This window comes from Hylobates moloch, unplaced genomic scaffold (assembly GCF_009828535.3).
Source record: "Hylobates moloch isolate HMO894 unplaced genomic scaffold, HMol_V3 SCAFFOLD_13, whole genome shotgun sequence".
NCBI classification, from domain to species: domain Eukaryota; kingdom Metazoa; phylum Chordata; class Mammalia; order Primates; family Hylobatidae; genus Hylobates; species Hylobates moloch.
Genome location: NW_026652288.1, coordinates 23,629,258 through 23,654,976, shown reverse-complemented (window position 1 = coordinate 23,654,976; position 25,719 = coordinate 23,629,258). Strand labels below are relative to the sequence as shown.

At 43.2% G+C, this 25,719-nt stretch overlaps 1 protein-coding gene across 3 annotated transcripts in view; it reads right to left on the bottom strand.

Annotated features, from left to right (window-relative positions):
• Nucleotides 1-25,719, bottom strand: part of UBXN2A (UBX domain protein 2A) — a 64,028-nt gene that overhangs the window by 26,091 nt on the left and 12,218 nt on the right. For all 3 annotated transcript variants that reach the window (XR_009209350.1, XM_032172351.3, XM_032172352.2), the window contains exons 3-6: nt 15,975-16,113; nt 9,989-10,095; nt 3,705-3,842; nt 1,903-2,061 (exon numbers count right to left, since the gene is read on the bottom strand). Coding sequence is in view for 2 of the 3 variants with exons in the window: in XM_032172351.3 (XP_032028242.1) it covers nt 1,903-2,061; nt 3,705-3,842; nt 9,989-10,095; nt 15,975-16,113 (543 nt within the window). In the remaining variant the exon portion in view is untranslated. The remainder of the gene's footprint in view (nt 1-1,902; nt 2,062-3,704; nt 3,843-9,988; nt 10,096-15,974; nt 16,114-25,719) is intronic.

Here is a 25,719-nt window from a genome sequence, read left to right as displayed (position 1 = left end):
GCTACTCAGGAGGCTGAGGCAGGAGAATTGCTTGAACCTGGGGGATGAAGGTTGCAGTGAGCCGAGATCGTGCCACTGCACTCCAGCCTGGGTGGCAGAAGACCCCGTCTCAAAAAAAAAAAAAAAAAGCTTTTAGGAAGAGATAAAAGACTAGAAAAATGCATCAAACTGATAATATTGATTATCTCTGAGTGGTGGAATTCATATTAACTTCAATTTCTTTTAATGCTTTTCTGTATTTTCATTCTTTCACTATAATTGACAGAAGGATATGCGTATAATGCTAATGACTAATTTAAAACATTAAAAATAATTCTTTTATAATTATGCATCTAGTTAAACAGAAAAATGAATCAAATGATGAGAATGAAAATCCTAAAACAGACTGAAAATACTTCATTATTATTACTATTATGATTTTTTTTTTGAGATGGAGTCTTGCTCAGTCGCCCAGGCTGGAGTGCAGTGGTGCGATCTGGGCTCACTGCAAGCTCCGCCTCCTGGGTTCACGCCATTCTCCTGCCTTAGCCTCCAGAGTAGCTGGGACTACAGGTGCCCGCCCCCACGCCCGGCTAATTTTTTTTGTATTTTTAGTAGAGACGGGGTTTCACCATGTTAGGCAGGATGGTCTCGATCTCCTGACCTCGTGATCCACCCGCCTCGGCCTCCCAAAGTGCTGGGATTACAGACTTAAGCCACAGCACCTGGCCAACTTCATTACTATTATTGTTGTTATTATTATTTTTTGAGACAGGGTCTCACTGTCACCCAGGCTTGCAGTGTAATGGTGCAATTTGGCTCACTGCAGTCTCTACCTCCTGGGCTCAAGCAATTCTCCTCCCAAGTAGCTGGGATTACGGATGTGCGCCAACATGTTCAGCTAATTTAAAAAATTTTTTTTGTAGAGACGAGGTCTCACTATATGGCCCAGGCTGATCTTGAACTCCTGAGCTCAAGTGATCCTCCTGCCTTGGCCTCTCAAAGTGCTGGGATTACAGGCATGGGCCATTGCACCTGGCCTACCTCATTCAATGTTTAAAAATACCCATTATCAGCTGGGCACGGTGGCTCACGCCACTCTACTCCAGCCTGGGTGACAGAGTGAGACCTTGCCTCAAAAAAAAAAAATTGTCTAGACATAATTATGTTTAGAGAACTATTTATTAAAATGCTTGGCCAAGCTGGGCGAGGTGGCTCACTCCTGTAATCCTAGCACTTTGGGAGGCCAAAGCGGGCAGATCACTTGAGGTCAGAAGTTTGAGACCACCCTGGCCAAACTGCTGGTGAAACCCCGTCTCTACTAAAAATACAAAAATTAGCCGGGCTTGGTGGTGCAAACCTGTAATCCCAGCTACACTAGACGCTGAGGCAGGAGAATCGCTTGAAGCTGGGAGGCAGAGGTTGCAGTGAGCTGAGATCGTGCCACTACACTCCAGCCTTGGCAACAGAGCGAGACTCCGACTCAAAAAATAAATAAATAAATAAAATGCTTGGCAGGATGCGATGGCTCATGCCGGTAATCCCAGCACTTTGGCAGGCTAAGGCAGGAGGATGAATTCAGTCCAGGAGTTTGAGACCAGTCTGGGCAACACAGTGAGACCCCCTTTCTACGAAACAATTTTTAAAATTAGCTGGCAATAAATAAAAATTAAAAAAAAAAAAACAGTTAGCTGGGCATGGTGGCATGTGGCTGTAGTTCTACAACTCAGGAGGCTGAGGTGGGAGGATTGCTTGAATCCAGGGCTTCAAGACTGCAGTGAACTATGACTGTGCCACTGCACTCTGGCCTGGGCAATGAAGAAAGATTCTATCTCTAAAAAATAAACTGCTGACTGAACTGAAAAGACAAAATAAATTTAAACTTGGTAAAAAAAAAATCAAATACTGAAATTGAAGACTCACCTATGAGAAATGTTAAATTTCTGGACAATCCTTTTCCCATTGGCCAACCAGATCTGTATATTAGTAATGGGTTCCAAGTTGTTCAGTGGGACAGCAGACAAATTATTTTTATTTTCAACTTCAATATTCTTTGCTTTAGAAACAATTTTTGGTGTGGCACTAAGGAAATCCAGACAACAAAGTTAGACGTTTTTTCCATTCAATAAAACTTTATCATTAAATAATTACTATAAAAATATTATAGCAAGTATAACTTTAAGGAAGATTTTTGTAAGTTATATCTGTTTCTTCAGTAATAACAGAAAGATATATTATTTATGTCCACAATATATGATGGTTCTAAGAATCTGATGAAATTATACAAGTAATTTGTAAGCTATATATATTATTACTGGTATTATTTGAGTAGTGCTTTACAGAATGGATAATTTTAAAGAAGGTTCATAGGTCTATGGACTTTACCTTTACCTACTGCCCAGGTTAAATTTCTAAAAGAAATTATAAGTTCTTTATTGAGCTTAGTCCTTAGGTTATAATGAAAAAGAAACTAAATAAAGTACTTCCTGATCATTCTGAAGGATGCATCCAGATATATTTGTATGTGTGGATGAATATGTATGCACCTTACCAATCTTGATAATTTAAAATATGAGAATTTATAAAAATCAAACAGCTCCCATATCTATCTAATCTCTCTACATATTCTGTTAGATAGGATGGAAACTGTAAAACTTTAATTTAAGGCTTTGATACTGACACTGATTTTCATTTTTATTACCTCAAAGTTCATACATAGATCATAGAACAAAATGTTGCAGGCAGTGGTAAACATAAAACAGAACAATAGGCTGGGTGCAGTGGCTCACACCTGTAATCCCAGCACTTTGGGAGGCCGAGGTGGGTGGATCACCTGAGGTCAGGAGTTCAAGACCAGCCTGGCCAACATGGCGAAACCCTGTCTCTACTAAAAATACAAAAATTGGCTGGGCACAGTGGTGTATGCCTGTAATCCCAGCTACTAGAGGAGCTGAGGCAGGAGGATTGCTTGAACCAGGGAGGCGGAAGTTGCAGTGAGCCAAGATCATGCCACTGCACTCCAGCCTGGGCAATAGAGTGAGGCTCTGTCTCAAAAAAAAAGAAAACAATAATATTCAAAAGCTAGTACATGTACTCTATAGTGGTGAGTGCAAGGGAGACAAAAGGACTTAACTATTGAATCCTGTCCTTAATAAGCCAAGCCCTTTTGATTTGAAAAAAAACCAAAAAAACAAAAAAGCCTGCATGATTTTTTACTGTACTGCTGGCATTTCTTTCTTTCTTTTTTTTTTTTTTGAGACAGAGTTTCACTCTTGTTGCCCAGACTGGAGAGCAATGGCGCGATCTCGGCTCACCGCAACCTCTGCCTCCCAGGTTCAAGCGATTCTCCTGCCTCAGCGAGGAGCTGGGATTACAGACACGTGCCACCACACCTGGCTAATTTTTTGTATTTTTAGTAGAGACGGGGTTTCTCCATGTTGGTCAGGCTGGTCTCCAACTCCCGATCTCAGGTGATCCGCCCACCTTGGCCTCCTAAAGCGCTGGGATTACAAGCATGAGCCACTATGCCCGGCCAGGCGTTGTTAATATACACTTAGGTAACTATGACTTAGGTGTCCTCATAAAAATTAACATTAAAAAAAAATCTGATTTCCAATGGGAGAAATGATAAGCTCCATTCATATGGTCTACAAGGGTAAAATAATGATAGACAGAATATTAGTTAAGCCTTCATCTATGGAAAACAAGACAATAAGCATACTTACCTTCCTAGTCTGTGACCCTGTCCTGAAAAGGGCTGGAACACAGGCTTCGTAGACAAACATATTTCATTTTTCTTGTCTTCAACTTTAACGTCCACCTCTTCCTTATCAAAAATTCCCTGTAATTCTGAAGGTAATTCCCTTGGAAAACATAGAAATAAAATGATAAAGCTCCCGGTGTATTTTATTTCTCTGAAAAACATTCTGTACATACAAAAAATGAATACGTAGAAATATACAGAAATAATATATATAATATTCTATACAATGAAATAACTAAATGTATTCAAAACAAAGTAGTTAAATAATATGAACAATACCAAAAACCCACAAGAATATAATTTTTAAGACCATAAGCTCATGAACAGCATGAGTTTTAATTATTTTTTATTGTGAAAGCATATATTTTTTTAAATTTTCTGTAGAGACAGGGTTTTGTCCAGGCTGGTCTTGGACTCCTGGGCTCAAGCAATCTTCCTCCCTCAGCCTCCCAAAGTGCTGGGATTATAGGCGCGAACCACCGCCCCCCAACCAGCATGAGTTTTATAGCAGTACCTAGAATAGTACTAAATTCACGAAATACTTGATGACTATATACTACACCAGGCTTGTCCAATCTGTGGCCTAGGATGGCTTTGAATGTGGCCCAACAAAAATTTGTAAACTAACTTTTTTTTTTTTTTTTTTTTTGAGACGGAGTCTCGCTCTGTCGCCCAGGCTGGAGTGCAGTGGCGCGATCTCGGCCCACTGCAAGCTCTGCCTCCCAGGTTCACGCCATTCTCCTGCCTCAGCCTCCTGAGTAGCTGGGACTACAGGCGCCCACCACCATGCCCGGCTAATTTTTTTTTTTGTATTTTTAGTAGAGATGGGGTTTCATCATGTTAGCCAGGATGGTCTCGATCTCCTGACCTCATGATCCGCCCGCCTCAGCCTCCCAAAGTGCTGGGATTACAGGCATGAGCCACCGCGCCTGGCAAACTTTCTTAAAACATTATGAGATTTATGAGACATTTTTGCAATTTTTTTTAAGCTTATCGGCTATCGTCAGTATTAGTGTATTTTAGGATTTTATGTGTGCCCCAAGACCATTCTTCTTTTTCCAATGTGGCCTAGGGAAGCCAAAAGACTGGATATCTCTGTTAACCAAATAATTTGAGTTTTTTGTTTTTGGGACACGGTCTCATTCTGTTGCCCAGGGTGGAGTGCAGTGGTGCAATCATGGCTCCCTGCAGCCTTGACCTCCTGGGCTGAAGCGATCCTCCTGCCTCAGACTCCTGAGTAGCTGGGACTATAGGCCACCATGCCTGGCTAACTTTTGTATTTTTTGTAAAGATGGGGTTTCACCATGTTGTCCAGGCTGGTCCTGAACTCCTAGGCTCAAGTGATCTGCCCACCTCAGCCTCCCAAAGTGTTGGGATTACAGGTGTGAGCCACCACACCCGGCCAAAGGACAAATTTTAACAAATTCTAATAAAGTGGTTGATTTATTCTGATAACAGAAATAATACAAAGTCATTTAGTATTTATTTATGATTTCTGCACTTTTCTTTTTTTTTTTTTTTTTTTTTAGATAGGAGCTCACTCTGTTGCCCAGGCTGGAGTCCAGAGGCACCAACATGGCTCACTGCAGCTGCGACCTCTTGGGCTCAAGCGATTCTCCCATCTTAGCTTCCCAAGTAGCCAGGACCATAGGCGTGTGCCACCACGGGTGATTATTTTAGGTTTTTTGTTTTTTTTTTTTTGTAGAGACGGGTTCTCGCTATGTTGCCAGGGCTGGTTTAATTCCTGGGCTCAAAGGATCCTCCTGCCTTGGCCTCCGAAAGTGCTGAGATTACAGGCATTAACCACTGCACCTGGCCTACCTGGCCTGTACTTCTGTGTATATAAGCCATACTTCAATAAGAAAGTTTAAAAAATATTTTAGTGAATAAATACTACTGTATACATATAGTAATTCTAGGTAATTGTTTTATTTTTTCTGTTTGAGTTAAAAGGCACTCAAAGAATGAGAGAAAATATTCGCAAATCATGTATCTGATAAGGAATTTGTATTCAGAAAAAATGAAGAATTCTTATAACTTAACAAAAAGGCAAATAACCCAACTGAAAATATAAACAGGCTGAGCACGGTGGCTCATGCCTGTAATCTCAGCACTGTGCAAGGCCAAGGTGGGTGGATCACGTGAGGTCAGGAGTTCAAGACCAGCCTGGCGAACATGGTAAAACCCTGTCTCTACTAAAAAACAAAAATTAGCCGGGTGTGGTGGTACATGCCTGTAATTCCAGCTACTTGGGAGGCTGAGGCAGGAGAATCACTTGAACCTGGGAGATGGAGGTTACAGTGAGCCGAGATCATGCCACTGCACTCCAGCCTTGCCAACAGAGCGAGACTCTGCCTCAAAAAAAATAAATAAATAAAATAAAAAAACTGGACAGAGGATTTGAACTGGCATTTCTCCAAAGAAGATGTACAAATGGCCAATAAGCACATGAAAAGACACTCAACATCACTGGTCATTAGAGAAATGTAAATCAAAACCAGAATGACATACCCCTTCACAACCACTAAAATGGCTATAATTTAAAAAAACAGAAGCTAACATGTGTTAGGATGTGGAAAAACTGGAAGCCTCATACACGGTTGGTAGGAATGTTAAATGGTACAGTCACTTTGGAATACATTTGGGTAATTCTTCATAAAGTTAATATAAGAGTTAACAATTCCACTCCTAGATTTATACCTGAGAGAAATGAAAACATATGACCACACAAAAACTTGTATATAAATGTTCATAGTAGCATTATTCATAATAGCCCAAAATGTGAAAATGAGTAAAACAGGCAAATACATAGTGACAGAAATCCATAGAGATAGACAGAAAGTGGATTCGTGGTTATGTTAGGGCTGCAGGGGAAAATGGAGAGTGACTTCTAGTATCCGATTTTTTTTTTCTTTCAGCAATGTATTCGGCTTTTGGGAGTGATAATGATATTCTGAAATTAGATTATGCGATGATTGTAAAACTCTGTAGACACATTAAAAATACTTAACTATATACTTCAAAGGGATGAATTTTATGGTAGGTTAATTATATCTAAACAAAGCTGGGTTTTTTTTTACATAAATACAAGAAAATAGTCAAAAATATTTTTCATAGTGGTAAAATTTAAAATACTTGGCTGGGCATGGTGGCTCACGCTGGTAATCCCTGCAATTTGGCAGATCGAGGCAGGAGGATTGCTTGAGATCAGGAGTTTGAGACCAGCCTGGGTAACACAGCAAGATCTCATCTTTACTAAAAATTAAAAAAAATTAGCTGGGCATGGTGAATACACCTATAGTTCCAGCTATTTGGGAGGTCGAGGTAGGAGGACCACTTGAGACGGGGAGTTTGAAGATGCAATGAGCTATGATCGTGCCACTGTACTCTAGCCTCAAAAAACATAAAAATAAAAAACTCTATGTTGCCAAGAACAATTAAGTATATATAAAAATTATGGGGCACTGTTGTGATAAAATAATACTCAGATATATTCAAATATTTTATAATGATGAATTTAAAATTGTTTTAAAAATAAATGTACACGTAGTATATATGCATCTATGGACAGAAAATGATAGAATGAAATTCAACAAAAATGTTAATAGCAGTTACTTCGGAGTGGTTAAATTATAAGTGATTTTTAAGTTCTTTTTTTTTTTGAGACAGAGTCTTGCTCTGTCGCCCAGGCTGGAGTGCAGTGGCATGATCTTGGCTCACTGCAACCTCTGCCTCCTGGGTTCAAGCAATTCTCCCTGCCCCAGCCTCCTAAGTAGTTGAGATTACAGGCACCTGCTACCATGCCCGGCTAATTTTTGTATTTTTTAGTAGAGATGGGGTTTTGCCATGTTGGCCAGGCTGGTCTTGAACTCCTGACCTCAGGTGATCCACCCACCTTGGCTACCCAAAGTGCTGGGATTACAGGCATGAGCCACCATGCCTGGCTGATTTTCGAGTTCTTAATACTTAAAAAATTTTTCTAGACCAAGCATGTATAATACTTAGATTCATAAATATATAGTAAACGTTGCAATTTTTTTTTTTTTTTTGAGACGGAATCTGGCTCTGTTGCCCAGGCTGGGGTGCAGTGCTGTGATCTTGGCTCACCACAGCCTCTGCCTCCTGGGTTCAAGCAATTCTCCTGCCTCAGCCTCCTGAGTAGCTGGGACTAACAGGCACGCGCCACCATGTGTGGCTAATTTTTGTATTTTTAGTAGAGACGGGGTTTCACTATGTTGGCCAGGCTGGTCTTGGAACTCCTGATCTCGTGATCCACCCGCCTCAGCCTCCCAAAGTGCTGGGATTACAGGCGTGAGCCCCCATGCCCAGCTACAATTTTTTTCTTTAAAAAAAAAATTTTTTTTTTTTTTTTGAGATGGAGTCTTGCTCTGTTGCCCAGGCTGGAGTGCAGTGGCGTGATCTTGGCTCAATGCAAGCTCCGCCTCCCAGGTTCAAGCCATTCTCCTGCCTCAGCCTCCCGAGTAGCTGGGACTACAGGCGCCCGCCACCACACCTGGCTAATTTTTTTGTATTTTTAGTAGAGACAGGGTTTCACTGTGTTAGCCAGGATGGTCTCGATCTCCTGACCTCGTGATCCGCCCGCCTCAGCCTCCCAAAGTGCTGGGATTACAGGTGTGAGCCACCACGCTTGGCAGATTCTTTTAAAATTTTTATTCATGAATCAGGCAGCCTCCCAAGCCAGAGTAGGGTCAGAGAGACTTCTACCATGACTATTTTAAAGACTTTAAAGGTATTTAAACATTTAAACATAAATATTAAATAATAAAGAAAATGAGGTATTAGAAAATACTTAGTAAAGTAAATTAGTTTAAGTAAGATTTGGGTTGATCAGAATTCAAGTTCCTGAACTTTCTTCAAAATTATATTTGTTGGCCAGGCATGGTGGCTCACGCCTGTAATCTCAGCAATTTGGGAGGCAGAGGCAGGCAGATCACTTGAGGTCAGGAGTTTGAGACTAGCCTGGCCAACATGGTGAAACTGTTATTAAAAAATACAAAAATTAAGGCCGGGCACGGTGGCTCACGCTTGTAATCCCAGCACTTTGGGAGGCTGAGGCGGGCGGATCACGAGGTCAGGAGATCGAGACCACGGTGAAACCCCATCTCTACTAAAAATACAAAAAATTAGCTGGGCGTGGTGGCAGGCGCCTGTAGTCCCAGCTACTCGGAGAGGCTGAGGCAGGAGAATGGCGTGAACCCAGGAGGCGAAGCTTGCAGTGAGCAGAGATCGCACCACTGCACTCCAGCCTGGGGGACAGAGCAAGACTCCGTCTCAAAAAAAAAAATACAAAAATTAGATGGGCATGGTGGTGCGCACCCGTAATCTCACCTACTCAGGAGGCTGAGGCACAAGAATCACTTGACCCCAGTAGGCGGAGGCTGCAGTGAGCTGAGATCATGTCACTGTATTCCAGCCTGAGCAAAAGAGCGAGACTCCATCTCAGAAAAAAAAAAAATTGTAGTTGTGGTTCTCTTAAGAAAATTCATCTTATAAAAATGTGAATGTACAAAAGAAAAAGTATATCTGTGAATGTATAGGGAGTGTGTGAACATTAAAACGGATTCTTTCACCAAAAAAAAGCCTAAAATATCTTCCGATTGCAAAGATTACTCACCCCACCTCGTTTTTTTTTTGTTTTGCTTTGATTTTGAGACGGAGTTTTGCTCTTGTTGTCCAGGCTGGAGTGCAACGGTGCAATCTTGGCCCACCGCAACCTCCACCTCTCGGGTTCAAGCGATTCTCCTGCCTCAGACTCCCAAGTAGCTGGGATTACAGGCATGTGCCACCACACTCGGCTAATTTTGTATTTTTAGTAGAGATGGGGTTTCTCCATGTTGGTCAGGCTGGTCTCGAACTCCCAACCTCAGGTGATCTGCCTGCCTCGGCCTCCCAAAGTGCTGGGATCACAGGCATGAGTCACCACGCCCGTCCCCACCCCCTGACCACCCCCCCCCCTTTTTTTTTTTTTTTTTTTGGAGACAGGACCTCATGCTGTTGCCCAGGCTGGAGTGCAGTGGTGCAAGCATGGCTCACTGTAGCGTCAGTCTCCCAAGTGCAAGCAATCCTGAGTAGCTGGGCTGGCTGGTAATTTTTTTTTTTAAGTAGAGATGAGGTCTGGCTATGTTCCCCGGCTGGCCCTGAACTCCTGAGCTCAAGCAATCCTCTCGCCACAGCCTGCCAAAGTTTTGGGATTACAGGCTAGAGCTACCACACCTGGCTACTCACCCCTTTTTGATGGAGTTCAAAAACTGCTGACTGGCACCATCGGAATAACTTCTGAAATCGTCGTTGACGGTGAATCCGTTTTTCCATAATTTTATATTTACATCTGCCTGCAAAACAGTAGGAAACAAAATGCATCATGTTAATAAAATGTAGTAGGATTGAAAGTCCTTTGAAAATTTCTTCTATCACTATTCAGGCTGGGTGGGGTGGTTCACTCCTGTAATCCCAGCACTTCGGGAGGCCAAGACAGGAGGACTGCTTGAGCCTAGGAGTTGGAGACCAGCCCTGGCAACATAGCGAGACCCAGTTTCTACAAAAAATTAAAATCATTGATATGGTTTGGCCGTGTCCCCACCAAAATCTCAAGTTGAATTGTATCTCCCAGAATTCCCGTGTGTTGTGGGAGGGACCAAGGGGGAGGTAATTGAATCATGGGGGCCCGTGTTTCCCATGCAATTCTTGTGATAGTGAATAAGTCTCATGAGATCTGGTGGGTTTATCAGGAGTTTCCACTTTTGCTTCTTGCTCATTTTCTCCTGCTGGTGCCATGATTATGAGACCTCCCCAGCCATGTGGAACTGTAAGTCAAATTAAACTTCCTTTCTTCCCAGTCTCGGGTATGTCTTTATCAGCAGTGTAAAAATGGACTAATACAACTGGCTTCATAAACATTAAAATATAAGGGGGAGGCGATGTTGGGTAAGGCATAGAATTGAGTAATCAGGAGAGAAGAGAATACTCAGGATCATAGATTCCAGAGCAAGAGCAGTAGAGCTCCCTACTGGACAACCAATCCACTGAACGAAGGAGGGTTTCGCCACAATCTTCCCTTAGAAAAATTTTAACTGGTGGGCCAGGCGCGGTAGCTCCCGCTTATGCTGTACAGTATTTACACTTTTACAGATATAAATAACAATTGATTTAATTCCCAATTGTGACATAACTATGTTAGAAGAATGGGAAGAGGTGATTTGGGGAGAGGGGGAAGGTAGAAAAAGAGCTAACTCCTTATTATCTATAATACAAAGTGAATACATAATTCAAAAATCTGAAAAATCAAGAACTATCACTATTAGCATATTATCAGAAACAGAAAGCTCATGTCAGTAGAATATCTAAGAGTTATAAGTTGTTGCCTCTGGCAAGTAGATGTGGCTGGATGCGGTGGCTCACGCCTGTAATCCCAGCACTTTGGGAGGCCAAGGCCGGTGGATCACCTGAGGTCAGGAGTTCAAGACCAGCCTGACCAACATGGAGAAACCCCGTCTCTACTAAAAATAGAAATTAGCCAGGCGAGGTGGTGCATGCCTGTAATCCCAGGCTGAGGTAGGAGAATCGCTTGAACCCAGGAGGCGGAAGCTGCAGGGAGACGAGATCGCACCACTGCACTCCAGCCTGGGCAACAGGAGTGAAACGCCATCTTAAAAAAACAAACAAACAAAAAGAAAGTAGATGCTAGGGTCAAGGAGTAATAAGGCTGCTGTTTTTCAACATAAGCCTTTCACAACTAATAGATTAAGTTTTAATTTAAAAAGCAAATCAGAGTGAAAGGATTTTTCACAAATACTTTTTAAAATGTCTCACGTCAAAAAATCAGCTGGGGTCTCATAATTGGTACCGCTCTCAGTCTGCTTTGACATGTTATTTTGATTGAAATGTTTTTTTTAAGAAACCAAACCTCATACAGTTATGTAGTTAGAAAAAGAAGTATTTTAATAGCCTTCCCAGGATAATCTTCTTTGACACATTTTCAAAATTTAATAAGTAGTAGTAGTATCTCAAAAGTTAGTTGAAAATCTGAATGTGGAATCTGAAACTTACCAACCATCTTTTCATATACTTGTTACGTTAAAATCTTTTAGTATATGTGATTCTTTGGCTCTTTTACTCATGCATCACTGTATAACATCATATATTGCTCATTTGGAAAATACTGGTTTTCTTGATTATGCAGATCTTCCAACTGCTGACACATTTAATTATATAAAAAAATTTATATTTATCAAAATGACACTAATCTCACTAGGAAATTCCTTAAGTTTTGAGAAGCTGTCAAGGTATGGTTGCTTTCTTTTTCTTTTCTTTTCTTTTTTTTTTTTGAGATAGTCTTGCTGTGTTACCCAGGCTTGAGTGCAGTGGCACGATCCTGGTTCACCGAAACCTCCGCCTCCCTGGTTCAAGCGATTCTCATGCCTTAACCTCCTGAGTAGCTGAGATTACAGGCGTGCATCATCAAGCTCAGTTAATTTTTGTATTTTTTAGTAGAGAAAGAGTTTCGCCACGTTAGCCAGGCTGGTCTTGAACTCCTGGCCTCAAGTGATTCACCCACCTTGGCCTCTCAAAGTGATGGCATTACAGGAGTAAGCCACCAAGCCCAACCTATAGTGGCAATTTTCTAAAAGTCTTATTTTCACTTAAAAAGTTGGTTAAGGCCAGGCGCGGTGGCTCGCGTCTGTAATCCCAGCACTTTGGGAGGCCGAGGCGGGCAGATCACGAGGTCAAGAGATCGAGACCATTCTGGCTAACACGGTGAAACCCCGTCTCTACTAAAAATACAAAAAAATTAGCCAGGCGTGGTGGCGGGTGCCTGTAGTCCCAGCTACTCGGGAGGCTGAGGCAGGAGAATGGTGTGAACCCAGGAGGCAGAGCTTGTAATGAGCCGAGATCACGCCACTGCACTCCAGCCTGGGCGACAGAGTGAGAGTCCATCTCAAAAAAAAAAAAAAAGTTGGTTAAATAAAAATTTATCATTTTTTGGCCGGGCGCTGTGGCTCAAGTCTATAATCCCAGCACTTTGTGGGGCTGAGGCGGGTGGATCACGAGGTCAGGAGATCAAGACCATCCTGACTAACATGGTGACACCCCGTCTCCACTAAAAATACAAAAGAAGAAAAATAGCCGGGCGTGGTGGTGGTCACCTGTAGTCCCAACTACTCTGGAGGCTGAGGCAGGAGAATGGCGTGAACCTGGGAGGCAGAGCTTGCAGTGAGCCGAGATCGCACCACTGCCCTCCAGCCTGGGCGACAGAGCGAGACTCCGTCTCAAAAAAAAAAAAAAAAAAAAAAATATCACTTTCAACAGCTACTATAAGTTGTTTTCCTTGAACTGCCAGGCTCACTTCATTCATTTTTAGAAAATATCTACCAGGCAAGGCTGGGCACAGTGGCTCACGCCTGTAATCCCAACACTTTGGGAGGCTGAGGTGGGTGGGTCACCAGGTCAGGAGTTTGAGACCAGCCTGTCCAACACGGTGAAACCCCGTCTCTACTAAAATACAAAAATTAGCTAGGCGTGGTGGTGCATGTCTGTAATCCCAGCTACTGGGAGGCTGAGGCAGGAGAATGGCTTGAATCCAGGAGGCAGAGGTTGCAGTGAGCCGATTGTGCCACTGCACTCCAGCCTGGGTGACAGAGCAAGACTCCATTTCAAAAAAAAAAAAAAGGCTGGACACGGCAGCTCACGCCTGTAATCCAAGCACTCTTTGGGAGGCAGAGGCTGAGGCGGGCAGATCATGAGGTCAGGAGATTGAAACCATCCTGGCTAACACTGTGAAACCCTGTCTCTACTAAAAATACAAAAAATTAGCCAGGTGTGGTGGCGGGCGCCTGTAGTCCCAGCTTCTTGGGAGGCTGAGGCAGGAGAATGGCGTGAACCTGGGAGGCAGAGCTTGCAGTGAGCAGAGATCGTGCCACTGCACTCCAGCCTGGGCGACAGAGCGAGACTCTGTTTCAGAAAAAAAAAAAAGAAGAAAAAAAGAAAATGTCTACCAGGCTAGGTGCGGTGGCTCAAGCCTGTAATCCCAGAACTTTGGGAGGCTGAGGTGGGCAGATCACAAGGTCAGGAGTTCGAGACCAGCCTGACCAACATGGTGAAATCCTATCTCTATTAAAAATACAAAAAATTAGCCAGGCATGGTGGTGCGCACCTGTAATCCCAGCTACTAGGGAGGCTGAGGCAGGAGAATTGCTGGAACCTGGGAGGCAGAGCTTGCAGTGAGCTGAGATCACGCCATTGCACTCCAGCCCGGGTGACAGAGCGAGGTGGAATATCCATAGTCTGTATGTAAACCATTATTTCTTGCAGAAACAATATGCCATGAAAAAGCAGACAGTTTGTTGATCTCAAATAACTGCACCTTTCCTTGAGACACTGCTGTATATTGTAGAAATACTTTATGTATACTTCACATTTTGTCACACAGAATATTAAGATGTGTATTCGAGATTTGAGATACAAAATTAATTAATTTATTTATTTATTTTGTGACCGAGTCTAGCTCTTTCACCCAGGCTGGAGTGCAGTGGTGCAATCTCAGCTCACTGCAACCTCCACCTCCCAGGTTCACGCCATTCTCCTGCCTCGGCCTCCTGAGTAGCTGGGATTACAGGCACGCGCCACCACACCCGGCTAATTATTGTATTTTTAGTAGAGACAGGGTTTCACCATGTTGATCAGGCTGATCTTGGACTCCTGACCTCGTGATCCGCCTGCCTCAGCCCCCTAAAGTGCTGGGATTACAGGCATGAGCCACCGCGCCCAGCGGAGAAACAAAATTTATAAATTCTACTGCATCAAGGACATTCTTAATTAAAATCAGTTTTTTTTCCCCTTGGAAGTATACGCAAAGAATAAAGTACAAGCCGGGCGCGGTGGCTCAAGCCTGTAATCCCAGCACTTTGGGAGGCTGAGGCGGGCGGATCACGAGGTCAGGAGATCGAGACCATCCTGGCTAACACGGTGAAACCCTGTCTCTACTAAAAACACAAAAAATTAGCCGGGCGTGTTGGCGGGCGCCTGTATTCCCAGCTACTCGGGAGGCTGAGGCAGGAGAATGGCGTGAACCCAGGAGGTGGAGGTTGCGGTGAGCCGAGATCGCGCCACTGCACTCCAGCCTGGGGGACAGAGAAAGACTCCGTCTCAAAAAAAAAAAAAAAAAAAAAGAATAAAGTACAGGTTGAATATCCCTTATCTGAAATGCTTGTGACGAGAGGGTTTTGAATTTCAGATTCTGAAATATTTGCTGGTTGAGCTTTCCAAATTCAAGACTTAAAATCTGAAATGCCCCCAATGAGCATCCCTTTGAGCATCATGTCAGCACTCAAAACATGTTGGATTTTGGATTTTTGGATTCGGTGGATTTGGGATGTTCAACCAGTAACTGCTAGCACAGTTTGTTGCCACTGCCTTGATTCCTGCTAAGGTGTTGCAGTTTTACCCACCACTACTTTTGCAATATCAGTGCAAAGTGAACACAGTTATTTTTTTACCTTACCTTACCTTACCCTTACCTTACCTTATCAGTCAGGGTCTCACTCTGTCACCCAGGCTGGAGTGCAGTGGTGCAGTCATGGCTCACTGCAGCCTCAAACTCTTGAGCTCAAGCAATCCTCCCAACTCAGCCTTCCAAGAAGCTGGGACTACAGGCACATGGCACCATGCCCAGTTAATTTTTTTATTCTTTTGTAGAGATGGGTCTTGCTTTATTGCCCAAACTGGTTTTTAACTCCTAGGCTCAAGTGATCCTCCTGCCTCAGCCTCCTAAAGTGCTGGGATTATAGGTGTGCCTAGCTTGTGAACATAGTGAAAAAGGGAAATAATATATATTACGAAAACAGTTTTGGCCTCACACCTATAATCCCAGCACTTTGGGAAACCAAGGCAGGAGAACTAGTTGAGCCCAGGAATTTGAGACCAGCCTGGGCAACAAAGCAAGACCCCGTGTCTACAAAAGAATAAAAAAATTAGCTGGGCATGGTGATGTGTGCTGAGGTCCAGGCTACCTGGGAAGGCTGAGGCAGGAGGACTGCTTGAACCCAGGAGGTTGAGGTTGCAGTGGGCTAAGATCAAGCCACTGCACTCCAGTCTGGGTGACAGATAAAGACCTTGTCTCAAACAAACAAAACAATTTTGACCTTAGGGACCCTCTAACAGGTCCATATATTGAGAAACACTGGAAGAAAAAGAAAAGTGATAGACAGTTATTTACCTGTTTCTTCTGTTCAGGGGGAGACATGCATTTGGAACTAACCTTCTGAGCTTCCTCAAAAAGGCTATCAACAAAATATTCACAATTTGATTGTTGATTATTACCAAGAGGTTGATTATCAGATCCTGTTTCACAAACCCTAAACGAGATAAAGAAAAACAGGCACTATTAACTATTAGGTCTCTAAAAATTTACTTATTTTGTTCTAGTTAAGGATATTGAACTTAGATGCTACGTGCATGTCTGTAGTTCAGGCCCTCTTCTAAGTTAATATAACCTTGGGGAAGTCATTAACCCCTTTTTAGTCCAGAGCATGGTTTTCTCAACCTAGCTCTATTAACATTTAGAAATGAATAATGCTTTGCTGTATGAGGTGTCCTGTGCATTGGAGATTGGGATCCCCAACCCCTAGGCCCATGGCCTGTCAGGAACCAGGTCGCACAGCAGGTGGTGAGTGACAGGCGAACAAGCAAAGCTTCATCTGTATTTACTGTCGCTCCCATCACTCACATTACCACCTGAGCTCTGCCTCCTGTCAGATCAGTGGTGGCATTATATTCCCATAGGAGTATGAACCTGTGAACTGAGCATCCAAGGGATATAGGTTGCATGCTCCTTATGAGACTCTAATGCCTCATGATCTGTCGCTGTTTCCCATCGCCCCCAAATGGGACCATCTAGTTACAGGAAAACAAGCTTAGGATTCCCACTGATTCTACATTATGGTCAGTTGTATAATTATTTCATTATACATTACAATGTAATAATAATAGAAATAAAGTGCAAATAAATGTAATGTGCTTGAATCATCCCAAAACCATCTCCCCTTCCCCCCGACAGGTCCGTGGAAAAACTGTCTTCCACAAAACCATTCCTTGGTGCCAAAAAAGTTGGGGATCACTGTTGCAGAATGTTTAACAGTATCTTTGGCCTTTACCCATGAGATACAACAAGTAGGATGCACATCCCTGCCCCATCCCCAATCCCCAGTGTTATAACAACCAAAAACATCTCTTCACATTGCCAAATGCGTCTAGGGGCAAAAATCTCTCTAGGTTAAAAACCACTGGTCTGGAGTAAAAAATGTGTGGTGTTTTTGTTTTGTTTTTTGAGGTTTTTTTGAGACAAGGTCCCTCTCTGTTGCGCAGGCTGGAGTGGAGTGGCGCGATTTCAGCTCACTACAGTCTCGACCTCCAGGGCTCAACCAATCTTCCCACTTCAGACCCCCAAGTAGCTGGGACTACAGGCTTGCACCACCATGTCCAGCTAATTTTTTGTAGAGAGAGGATTTCACCGTGTTGCCCAGGCTGGTTTCAAACTCCTGGGCTCCAGTGATGTGCCTGTCTTGGCCACCCAAAGTGCTGGGATTACAGGTGTGAGCCATTGCTCCTGGCCAAAAATGTGTTATTTTTAAAAGGCTCAAAATGACTTTAAAAGGGATTACTATGCATCTTTTTGGTAACAGAAAACGCTCTTGAACTAAAGGGGATAAGGCATCAGTAACAATTGCATTTTTGTTCCTTTGCACACTTCAGAATATTTCCCACCGAAAACGTTATTTATAGTGATTTATTTATTTATTTTTGAGACAGAGTCTCTTCTGTCACCCAGGATGGAGTGCAGTGGCATGATCACAGCTCACTGCGGCCTCAACCTCCTGGGCTCAAGTGATTCTCCCCCAAGTAGCTGGTTCTACAGGCACACATTGCCATAGCTGGCTGAATTTTAAAAATGTTTTGGAGAGGCCGGGCACAGTGGCTCACGCCTGTAATCCCAGCACTTTGAGAGGCCGAGGCGGGAGGATCATGAAGTCAGAGACTGAGACCATTCTGGCCAACATGGTGAAACCCTGTCTCTACAAAAAATACAAAAATTAGCTGGGCATGGTGGTACGCTCCTGTACTCCCAGCTACTCAGGAGGCTGAGGCAGGAGAATCGCTTGAACCTGGGAGGCGGAGGTTGCAGTGAGCTGAGATCGCGCCACTGCACTCCAGCCTGGCAACAGAGTAAGACTCCGTCTCCAAAAAAATAAATACATAAATAAATGTTTTGGAGAAAAAGGGTCTCACTATGCTGTCCAGGCTTATCTCAAACTCCTGGGCTCAAGCAATCCTCTCGTGTCTGTTTCCCAAAGTTCTGGGATTACAGGTGTGAGCCACTGTATCCAGCCTATAGTAGTTTAATACTTTACTGGTTTTTATTTTGTATTTTTATTTCTTTATATAAGAAATATTGGCTGGGTGAGGTAGCTCATGCCTGTAATCCCAGCACTTTGGGAGGCTGAGGCAGGCGGATCACGCGGTCAAGAGATCAAGACCATTCTGGACAACACGATGAAACCTCGTCTCTACTAAAAATATAAACATTAGCTAGGTGTGGTGGCATGTACCTGTAGTCCCAGCTACTCAGGAGGCTGAGGCAGAAGAATCGCTTGAACCTGGGAGGCGGAGGTTGCAGTGAGCCAAGATCATGCCACTGCACTCCAGCCTGGAGACAGAGCGAGACTCTGTCTCAAAAAAAAAAAGAAAAAAAAAAAAAAGAAATATTATCTAAGATTCTGTTTGCTAGAAAAAGGTGATTTCTGGTTGTTCTCTTTTGAAATCATGCAGGAAAATTTACAAAAGTACAGAAATACAATTTCTCAAATTCTATAAATAATACTTTTATAAAGTATTATAAATCATACTTTTATATCTCTTATACTGTGCCAGGAAATATGTTAGATACTGTTTTTTTCTTTTTTTCTGAGACGGAGTCTCACTCTGTCCCCCAGGCTAGACTGCAGTGGCACAATCTTGGCTCACTGCAAGCTCCGCCTCCCATGTTCACGCCATTCTCCTGCCTCAGCCTCTGGAGTAGCTGGAACTACAGGCACCCGCCACCACACCTGGCTAATTTTTTGTATTTTTAGTAGAGACGGGGTTTCACCATGTTAGCCAGGATTGTCTCCATCTCCTGACCTCGTGATCCGCCTGCTTCAGCCTCCCGAAGTACTGGGATTACAGGTGTGAGCCACCGCGCCCAGCAAAGTTAGATACTGTTAACTAACCATGCTGCTACTCTGTCTCCCAAGTCTGTGATCCTAACCATGACATCTTATAAAGAACTATTCTAAGTACCTTACATGTGCCAACTCATTCAAATCCTCACAATGACCCTAAAAGGTAGGTATTATTTTTATTCCCATTTAATAGATGAAGAAAAAGCTTAAGAAATTTGCCAGAGACCACAAAGCTATTAGGAGGCAGTGCTAGGAACTGAACTCAAGCTACCAATGTCTCTGCTCTTAATCACTATGCTAGACTGTTGTGGAAAACAGCCATCACTGAGCCTTGGCGTGGTGGTGCACATCTGTAGTCACTTGAGGAGCATGACTTGAGGCCAGGAGTTTGAGGCTGTAGTGTGCTCTGACTGAGCCCACTAGAATGCAGTGACTAACCACTGCATTTTAGCCTGGGCAACACAGTGAGACCTCATCTCTTAAAAAAAAAAGGCCATCACTATATTGTTACTAAAATGCCGATACTCAGGGCAGTGCTTTAACTTAGGTATACATTTTTTTCCTTCCCTAGGTAGTCCTCTCGTATATACTCTTAAAACACTCCATATTATCACAAAGTATTATGCCTTTTCCAAAGCAATGACGATACGTCTTACACAGAAATAGTTACACCCTAAGATGGTTTCTTATAACACTAGTGATTTTCCCCTTCCTTTAATCAGCAGAGTCACATAGCAGTATAGCATATTGTCTAAAAGTCTGGGTGTTGCTGTTTGTATTTAAGTGCCTTCATTTAGTCACACTGACAATGGGTAAGAAACTTCTATGTGATTTGCTTTGCTTATTTGTGAAATACAGACACCACCACTTATTTCACATGGTTGTTGTGAAGATTAAATGAAAATATATATAAAAGCCTGAACATGGTATATAGTAAGTACCAGTATGCATACTGGCATACAGTACACTCTCAAATATTAGTAATATCATTATAACCATTTTATGCTTTCTGGTATTTAACTGTTTCTTCTGTTCAGATGGTAGTTAGTGCTCCATTAGTAATTACTAAATACAAAGCCAATAAAGCTGAGCATCCAGAGTAGCTGAAATTTTATTCCTTCATGTTATTTATTTAATGTGTAAATTCTATTAAACTTCATCATGTGAATTCAAATTACTCAAATATGTATTGAGTATCTACTATATGCTTGGTGGCAGGGAGATATGAAGATGAGTAAGAAACAGTCTATGGCCGGGCGCGGTGGCTCACGCTTGTAATCCCAGCACTTCGGGAGGCCGAGGCGGGCGGATCATGAGGTCAGGAGATCGAGACCACAGTGAAACCCCGTCTCTACTAAAAATACAAAAAAAATTAGCCGGGTGTGGTGATGGGCACCTGTAGTCCCAGCTACTCGGAGAGGCTGAGGCAGGAGAATGGCGTGAACCCGGGAGGCGGAGCTTGCAGTGAACCGAGATTGCGCCACTGCACTCTAGCCTGGGCGACAGAGCGAGACTCCGTCTCAAAAAAAATAAATAAAATAAAATAAAAAATGAAAAAGAAACAGTCTATGTTTATAAGAGGTTCAGAGTAGAGTGGAGTGGAGTGGAGTGGAGTGAAAATGTATAGTAAGAGTAGAGTAGAGTAGAGTAGAGATGTATAGTAGGAAATAGTTACAATAGAAAATACAGCCAGGCACAATGGCTCATGCCTGTAATCCTAGCACTTTGGGAGGCCAAGGTGGGAGAATTGCTTGAGCCCCGGATTGGAGACCAGCCTGGGCAACATGGCGAAATCCCATCTCTATAAAAAAAGAAAAGAATAAGCTGAGCGTGGTGGTGCACACTTGTAGCCCCAGCTACTTGGCAGGCTGAGCCCAGGAGGCCAAGGTTGCAGTGAGCTGAGATCATGTCAATGTGCTCCAGGCCTAGGCAACAGAGTAAGACCCCGTCTCAAAACAAAAACAAAAACATTAAAAAAAAAAGGCCAGGCGCAGTGGCTCACGCCTGTAATCCTAGCACTTTGGGAGGCCAAGGTGGGCGGATCACAAGGTCAGGAGATCGAGACCATCCTGGCTAACACGGTGAAACCCCGTCCCTACTAAAAATACAAAAATTAACCAGGCGTGGTGGCGGGTGCCTGTGGCCACAGCTACTTGGGAGGCTGAGGCAGGAGAATGGCATGAACCCGGGAGGCGGAGCTTGCAGTGGGCCGAGATCGCGCCACTGCACTCCAGCCTGGGTGACAGAGCGAGACTCTGTCTCAAAAAAAAAAAAAAGAAAAAAAAATAACTGGCCCGGCGTGGTGGCTCACACCTGTAATCCCAGCACTTTGGGAGGCCAAGGTGGGCGGATCACGAGGTCAAGAGATCAAGACCATCTGGCCAACATGGTGAAACCCCGTCTCTACTAAAAATACAAAAATTAGCCGGGTGTGGTGGCATGCGCCTGTAGTCCCAGCTACTTGGGAAGCTGAGGCAGGAGAAATGCTTGAACCTGGGAGGCGGAGGTTGCAATGAGTCAAGATCGTGCCACTGCACTCCAGCCTGGCGACAAAGCGAGACTCTGCCTTAAAAAAAAAAAAAAAAAAGAAAATAACTACAATAAGAGATATAAGGTACAGTTCAGAAAAATGGGGCACTCTGGCTCCATTGAACAGGTGGTAATGGGTTTGTTTCACTTTTGATGAGTGTATAGGCACAGGAAAAAAGAGTAGCAAAGGCATTAAGAACTGCTTTATGCCCATAAAATTGATAACTTAGATGAAATGAACCAATTTCTTATAAGGCACACTTTATCAAAACACACACGAGAAGGAACAGATAATATGAATAGGCTTATGCATACTAAGGGAATTAAACCAATAATATATAACCTTCCAAAACAGAAGCACCAGGTCTGGATGATGTCACTGATGAATTCTACCAAACATTTAAGAAAGAAATGATACCAATTCTCTATAATCTCTTCCAGAAAATAGAAGCAGAGGGAACACTTTTAACTCATTCTACGAGGATAACACTATGCTAATACTAAAACCAAAGACATTACAAGAAAGGAAAGCTACAGAAAATTTATCATGAACATATATGCAAAAATACTCAACAAAATATTAGCAAATAGAATACAACAATGTGTATAAAAAAGTAAACACCACAACCATGTAGGATTTATCCTAGGTATGCGAGGCTGCAGTGGTTTAACACTGAAAATCAATTCATGTAATCTATCACATCATCGGCCTGAAGAAGAAAAATAATATAATCATATCAACATATGCAGAAAAAGCATTAGACAATATCTAACAACCATTCATAATAAAACCCCCACCAACTAGGAATAGAAAGGGAATTTCCTCAACTTGGTAAACAATGTCTGCAAAAGCCTACATCTAACATCGTATTTAATCATGAGAAACTAGATGCTTTCCCACTAAGATCAGGAACAAGACAAGGATGTTGCGTCTCACCATTCCTCATCAGTGTTGTACTGGAAGTCCTAGCTAATCCAGTAAGATAAGGAAAGGAAATAAAATGTATACAGATGGGAAAGAAGGCCGGGTGCAGTGGCTCGTGCCTATAATCCCAGCACTTTAGGAGGCAGAGGTGGGAGGATACCTTGAGCCCAGGAGTTTGAGACCAGCCTGGGCAACATAGGGAGACCCCATCTCTATAAAAAAATAAGAAAAATTAGCCAGGTGTGGTGGCACACGACTGTAATGCCAGCTACTCGGGAGGCTGAGGCAGGAGAATCACGTGAACCTGGGAGGTAGAGGTTGCGGTGAGCCGAGATTGTGCCATTGTGCTCCAGCCTGGGCAAGAAGAGCAAAACTCTGTCTCAAAAAAAAAAAAGATTGGATAATATTCCATTTTGGGTATGTATTATATATTCTTTACCCATTCATCTCTTTTCAAGTTTTTTTTTTTTTTTTTTTTTTTTTTTTTGAGACAGGATCTGGCTCTGTTACCCAGAACGGAGAAGCACAGTGACATGATCATGGCTCACTGCAGCCTAGAACTCCTAGGCTCAAACAATCCTCCTGTCTCAGCCTCCTCAGTAGCTGGGTCTACCGGTATGTGTCACCAGGCTGGCTAGTTTTTCAATTTTTCTTTTGTAGAGATGAGGTCTCACTATGTCAACCAGGCTGGTTTCAAACTCCTTCCCTCAAGGGATCCTCCTGCCTTGGCTTCGCAAAGTGTTGGCATTACAGATGTGAGCCACTGCACCCAGCCTCTTCAAGATTCTGATTCCAGTTCCTTTGGGTAATATCCAGAGGTGGGATTGCTGGATCTTTTCAGCAATCCATTCTGTGGCAATTCTATTTTTAATTTTTTGAGGAATCTCCATACTGTTTTCCATAGTAGCTGCACCATTTTGCATCCCCATCAACAGTGTTCAAGGGTTCTCTTTTCTCCATACCCTCACCAGGACTAGCTCTTTTGTTTTTTGATAACAGCCATCCTGACAGGTGTGAGGTGATTACTCTTATTTTGATTTGCATTTCCCTGATGATTACTATTGACACTGAACATATACCTGTTGTATATCTTATTTGGAGAAACGTCTATTCAGACATTTTCTTCCACTTTTCTTTTTTCTTTTTTTTTTTTGAGACACTGTCTCACTCTTTCACTCAGGCCAGAGTGCAGTGGTGCAATCTTGCCTCAGCCTCCCGAGTAGTTGGGATTACAGGTGTGCGCCACCACGCCTGGCTAATTTTTGTATTTTTAGTAGAGACAGGGTTTCACCATGTTGGTCAGGCTGGTCTGGAACTCCTGACCTCGTGATCCGCCCGCCTCAGCCTCCCAAAGTACTGGGATTATGGGTGTGAGCCACTGCGCCTGGCGTTTTCTTCCATTTTTCAATTGGGTTATTGATATGGTTTGGCTGTGTCCCCACTCAAATCTCATCTTGAATTCCCGTGTGTTGTGGGAGGGACCCGGTGGGAGGTAATTGAATCATGGGAGCAAGTCTTTCCCATGCTGTTCTCATGATAATGAATAAGTCTCACGAGATGTGATGGTTTTAAAAAGAGGAGCTCCCCTGCACAAACTCTCTCTCTTTGCCTGCTGCCATCCATGTTAAGATGTAACTTGCTCTTCCTTGCCTTCTGCCATGATTGTGAGGCTTCCCCAGTCATGTGGAACTGTAAGTCCAATTAAACCTCTTCCTTGCCGGACGCAGTGGCTCACACCTGTAATCCCAGCACTTTGGGATGCCAAGGCAGGTGGATCACCTGAGGTCGGGAGTTAGAGACCAGCCTGCCTGACCAACATGGAGAAACCCTGTCTCTACTAAAAAATACAAAACTAGCCAGGTGTTGTTGCGCATGCCTGTAATTCCAGCTACTAGGGAGGCAGGAGAATGGCTTGAACCCAGGAGGCTGAGGTTGCCATGAGCCGAGACTGCATCATTGCACTCTAGACTCCAGCCTGGGCAACAAGAGCGAAACTCCGTCTCAAAAAAAAAAAAAAAAAAAAAAAAAGAATAAAAAAAGGAAAAAAAAAAACTCTTCCCTTTTGTAAACTGCCCAGTCTCGCGTACGTCTTTATCAGCAGCATGAAAATGGACTAATACAGTTATTATTATTAGTTTTTTGCTACTGAGTTGTAGCAGTATCTGATATATATTTTGGTAACTAATCCCTTATCAAATATGTTGTTTCCAAAGATTTTTTCCCATTCCATAGGCTGCCTTTTCATTCTGTTGTTTCCTTTGCTTCAGGTAAGGGACTCTGAAACAACTATTTGGGCTGCAGAACAGCCTGTTTTGTTCGCTTTCTCATTGTCTACTGTGTTCTGCATAAATAAGGTTATGAATCAGCTGTTGTTCATATAGGTGAAAGATTTGCATCTGTGGATGTTTAGATAGCACACATGGTAAACATAGAACTTCACCATTTATAACCTTTGAACAACTGAAACACTTAGAAAAGCAGTTTTTGGCTGGGCGCGGTGGCTCATGTCTGTAATCCTAGCACTTTGGGAGGCTGAGGTGGGCAGATCGCCTGAGGTTAGGAGTTCAAGACCAGCCTGGACAACATGGTGAAACCCCATCTCTACTAAAAGTACAAAAATTAGCCAGGCATGGTGGTGGGCACCTGTACTCCCAACTACTCAGGAGGCTGAGGCAGGAGAATTGCTTGAACCTGGGAGGCGGAGGTTGCAGTGAGCCGAGATCACGCCACTGCACTCCAGCCTAGGTGACAGAGCAAGACTCTGTCTCAAAAAAAAGAAAAAAAAAAAAAAAGGCCGGGTGCAGTGGTTCACGCCTATAATCCCAGCACTATGGGAGTCTGAGGCGGGCAGATCATGAAGTCAAGAGATAGAGACTATCCTGGCCAACATGGTGAAACCCCATCTCTACTAAAAATACAAAAATCAGCTGGGCGTGGTGGTGTGCACCTACAGTCCCAGCTACTCGGGAGGCTGAGGCAGGAGAATCGCTTGAACCTGGGAGGCGGAGGTTGCAATGAGCCGAGATCACGCCATTGCACTCCAGCCTGGTGACTTCATCTCAAAAAAAAAAAAAAAAAGGCAGTTTTCTTTGCATTTTTCCCTGGACAATTGTTTTTAACAAAACATTTTTACAAATCTACTTTTGTTACAAAGAAAATTATAAACTATCACCAATATTTTTGTGTACTTTACCAAATATTTTACTTAAAATTCAAAGTACAGGCCAGGCACGGTGGCTCACACTTGTAATCCTAGCACTTTGGGAGGCCGAGGTGGGCGGATTACCTGA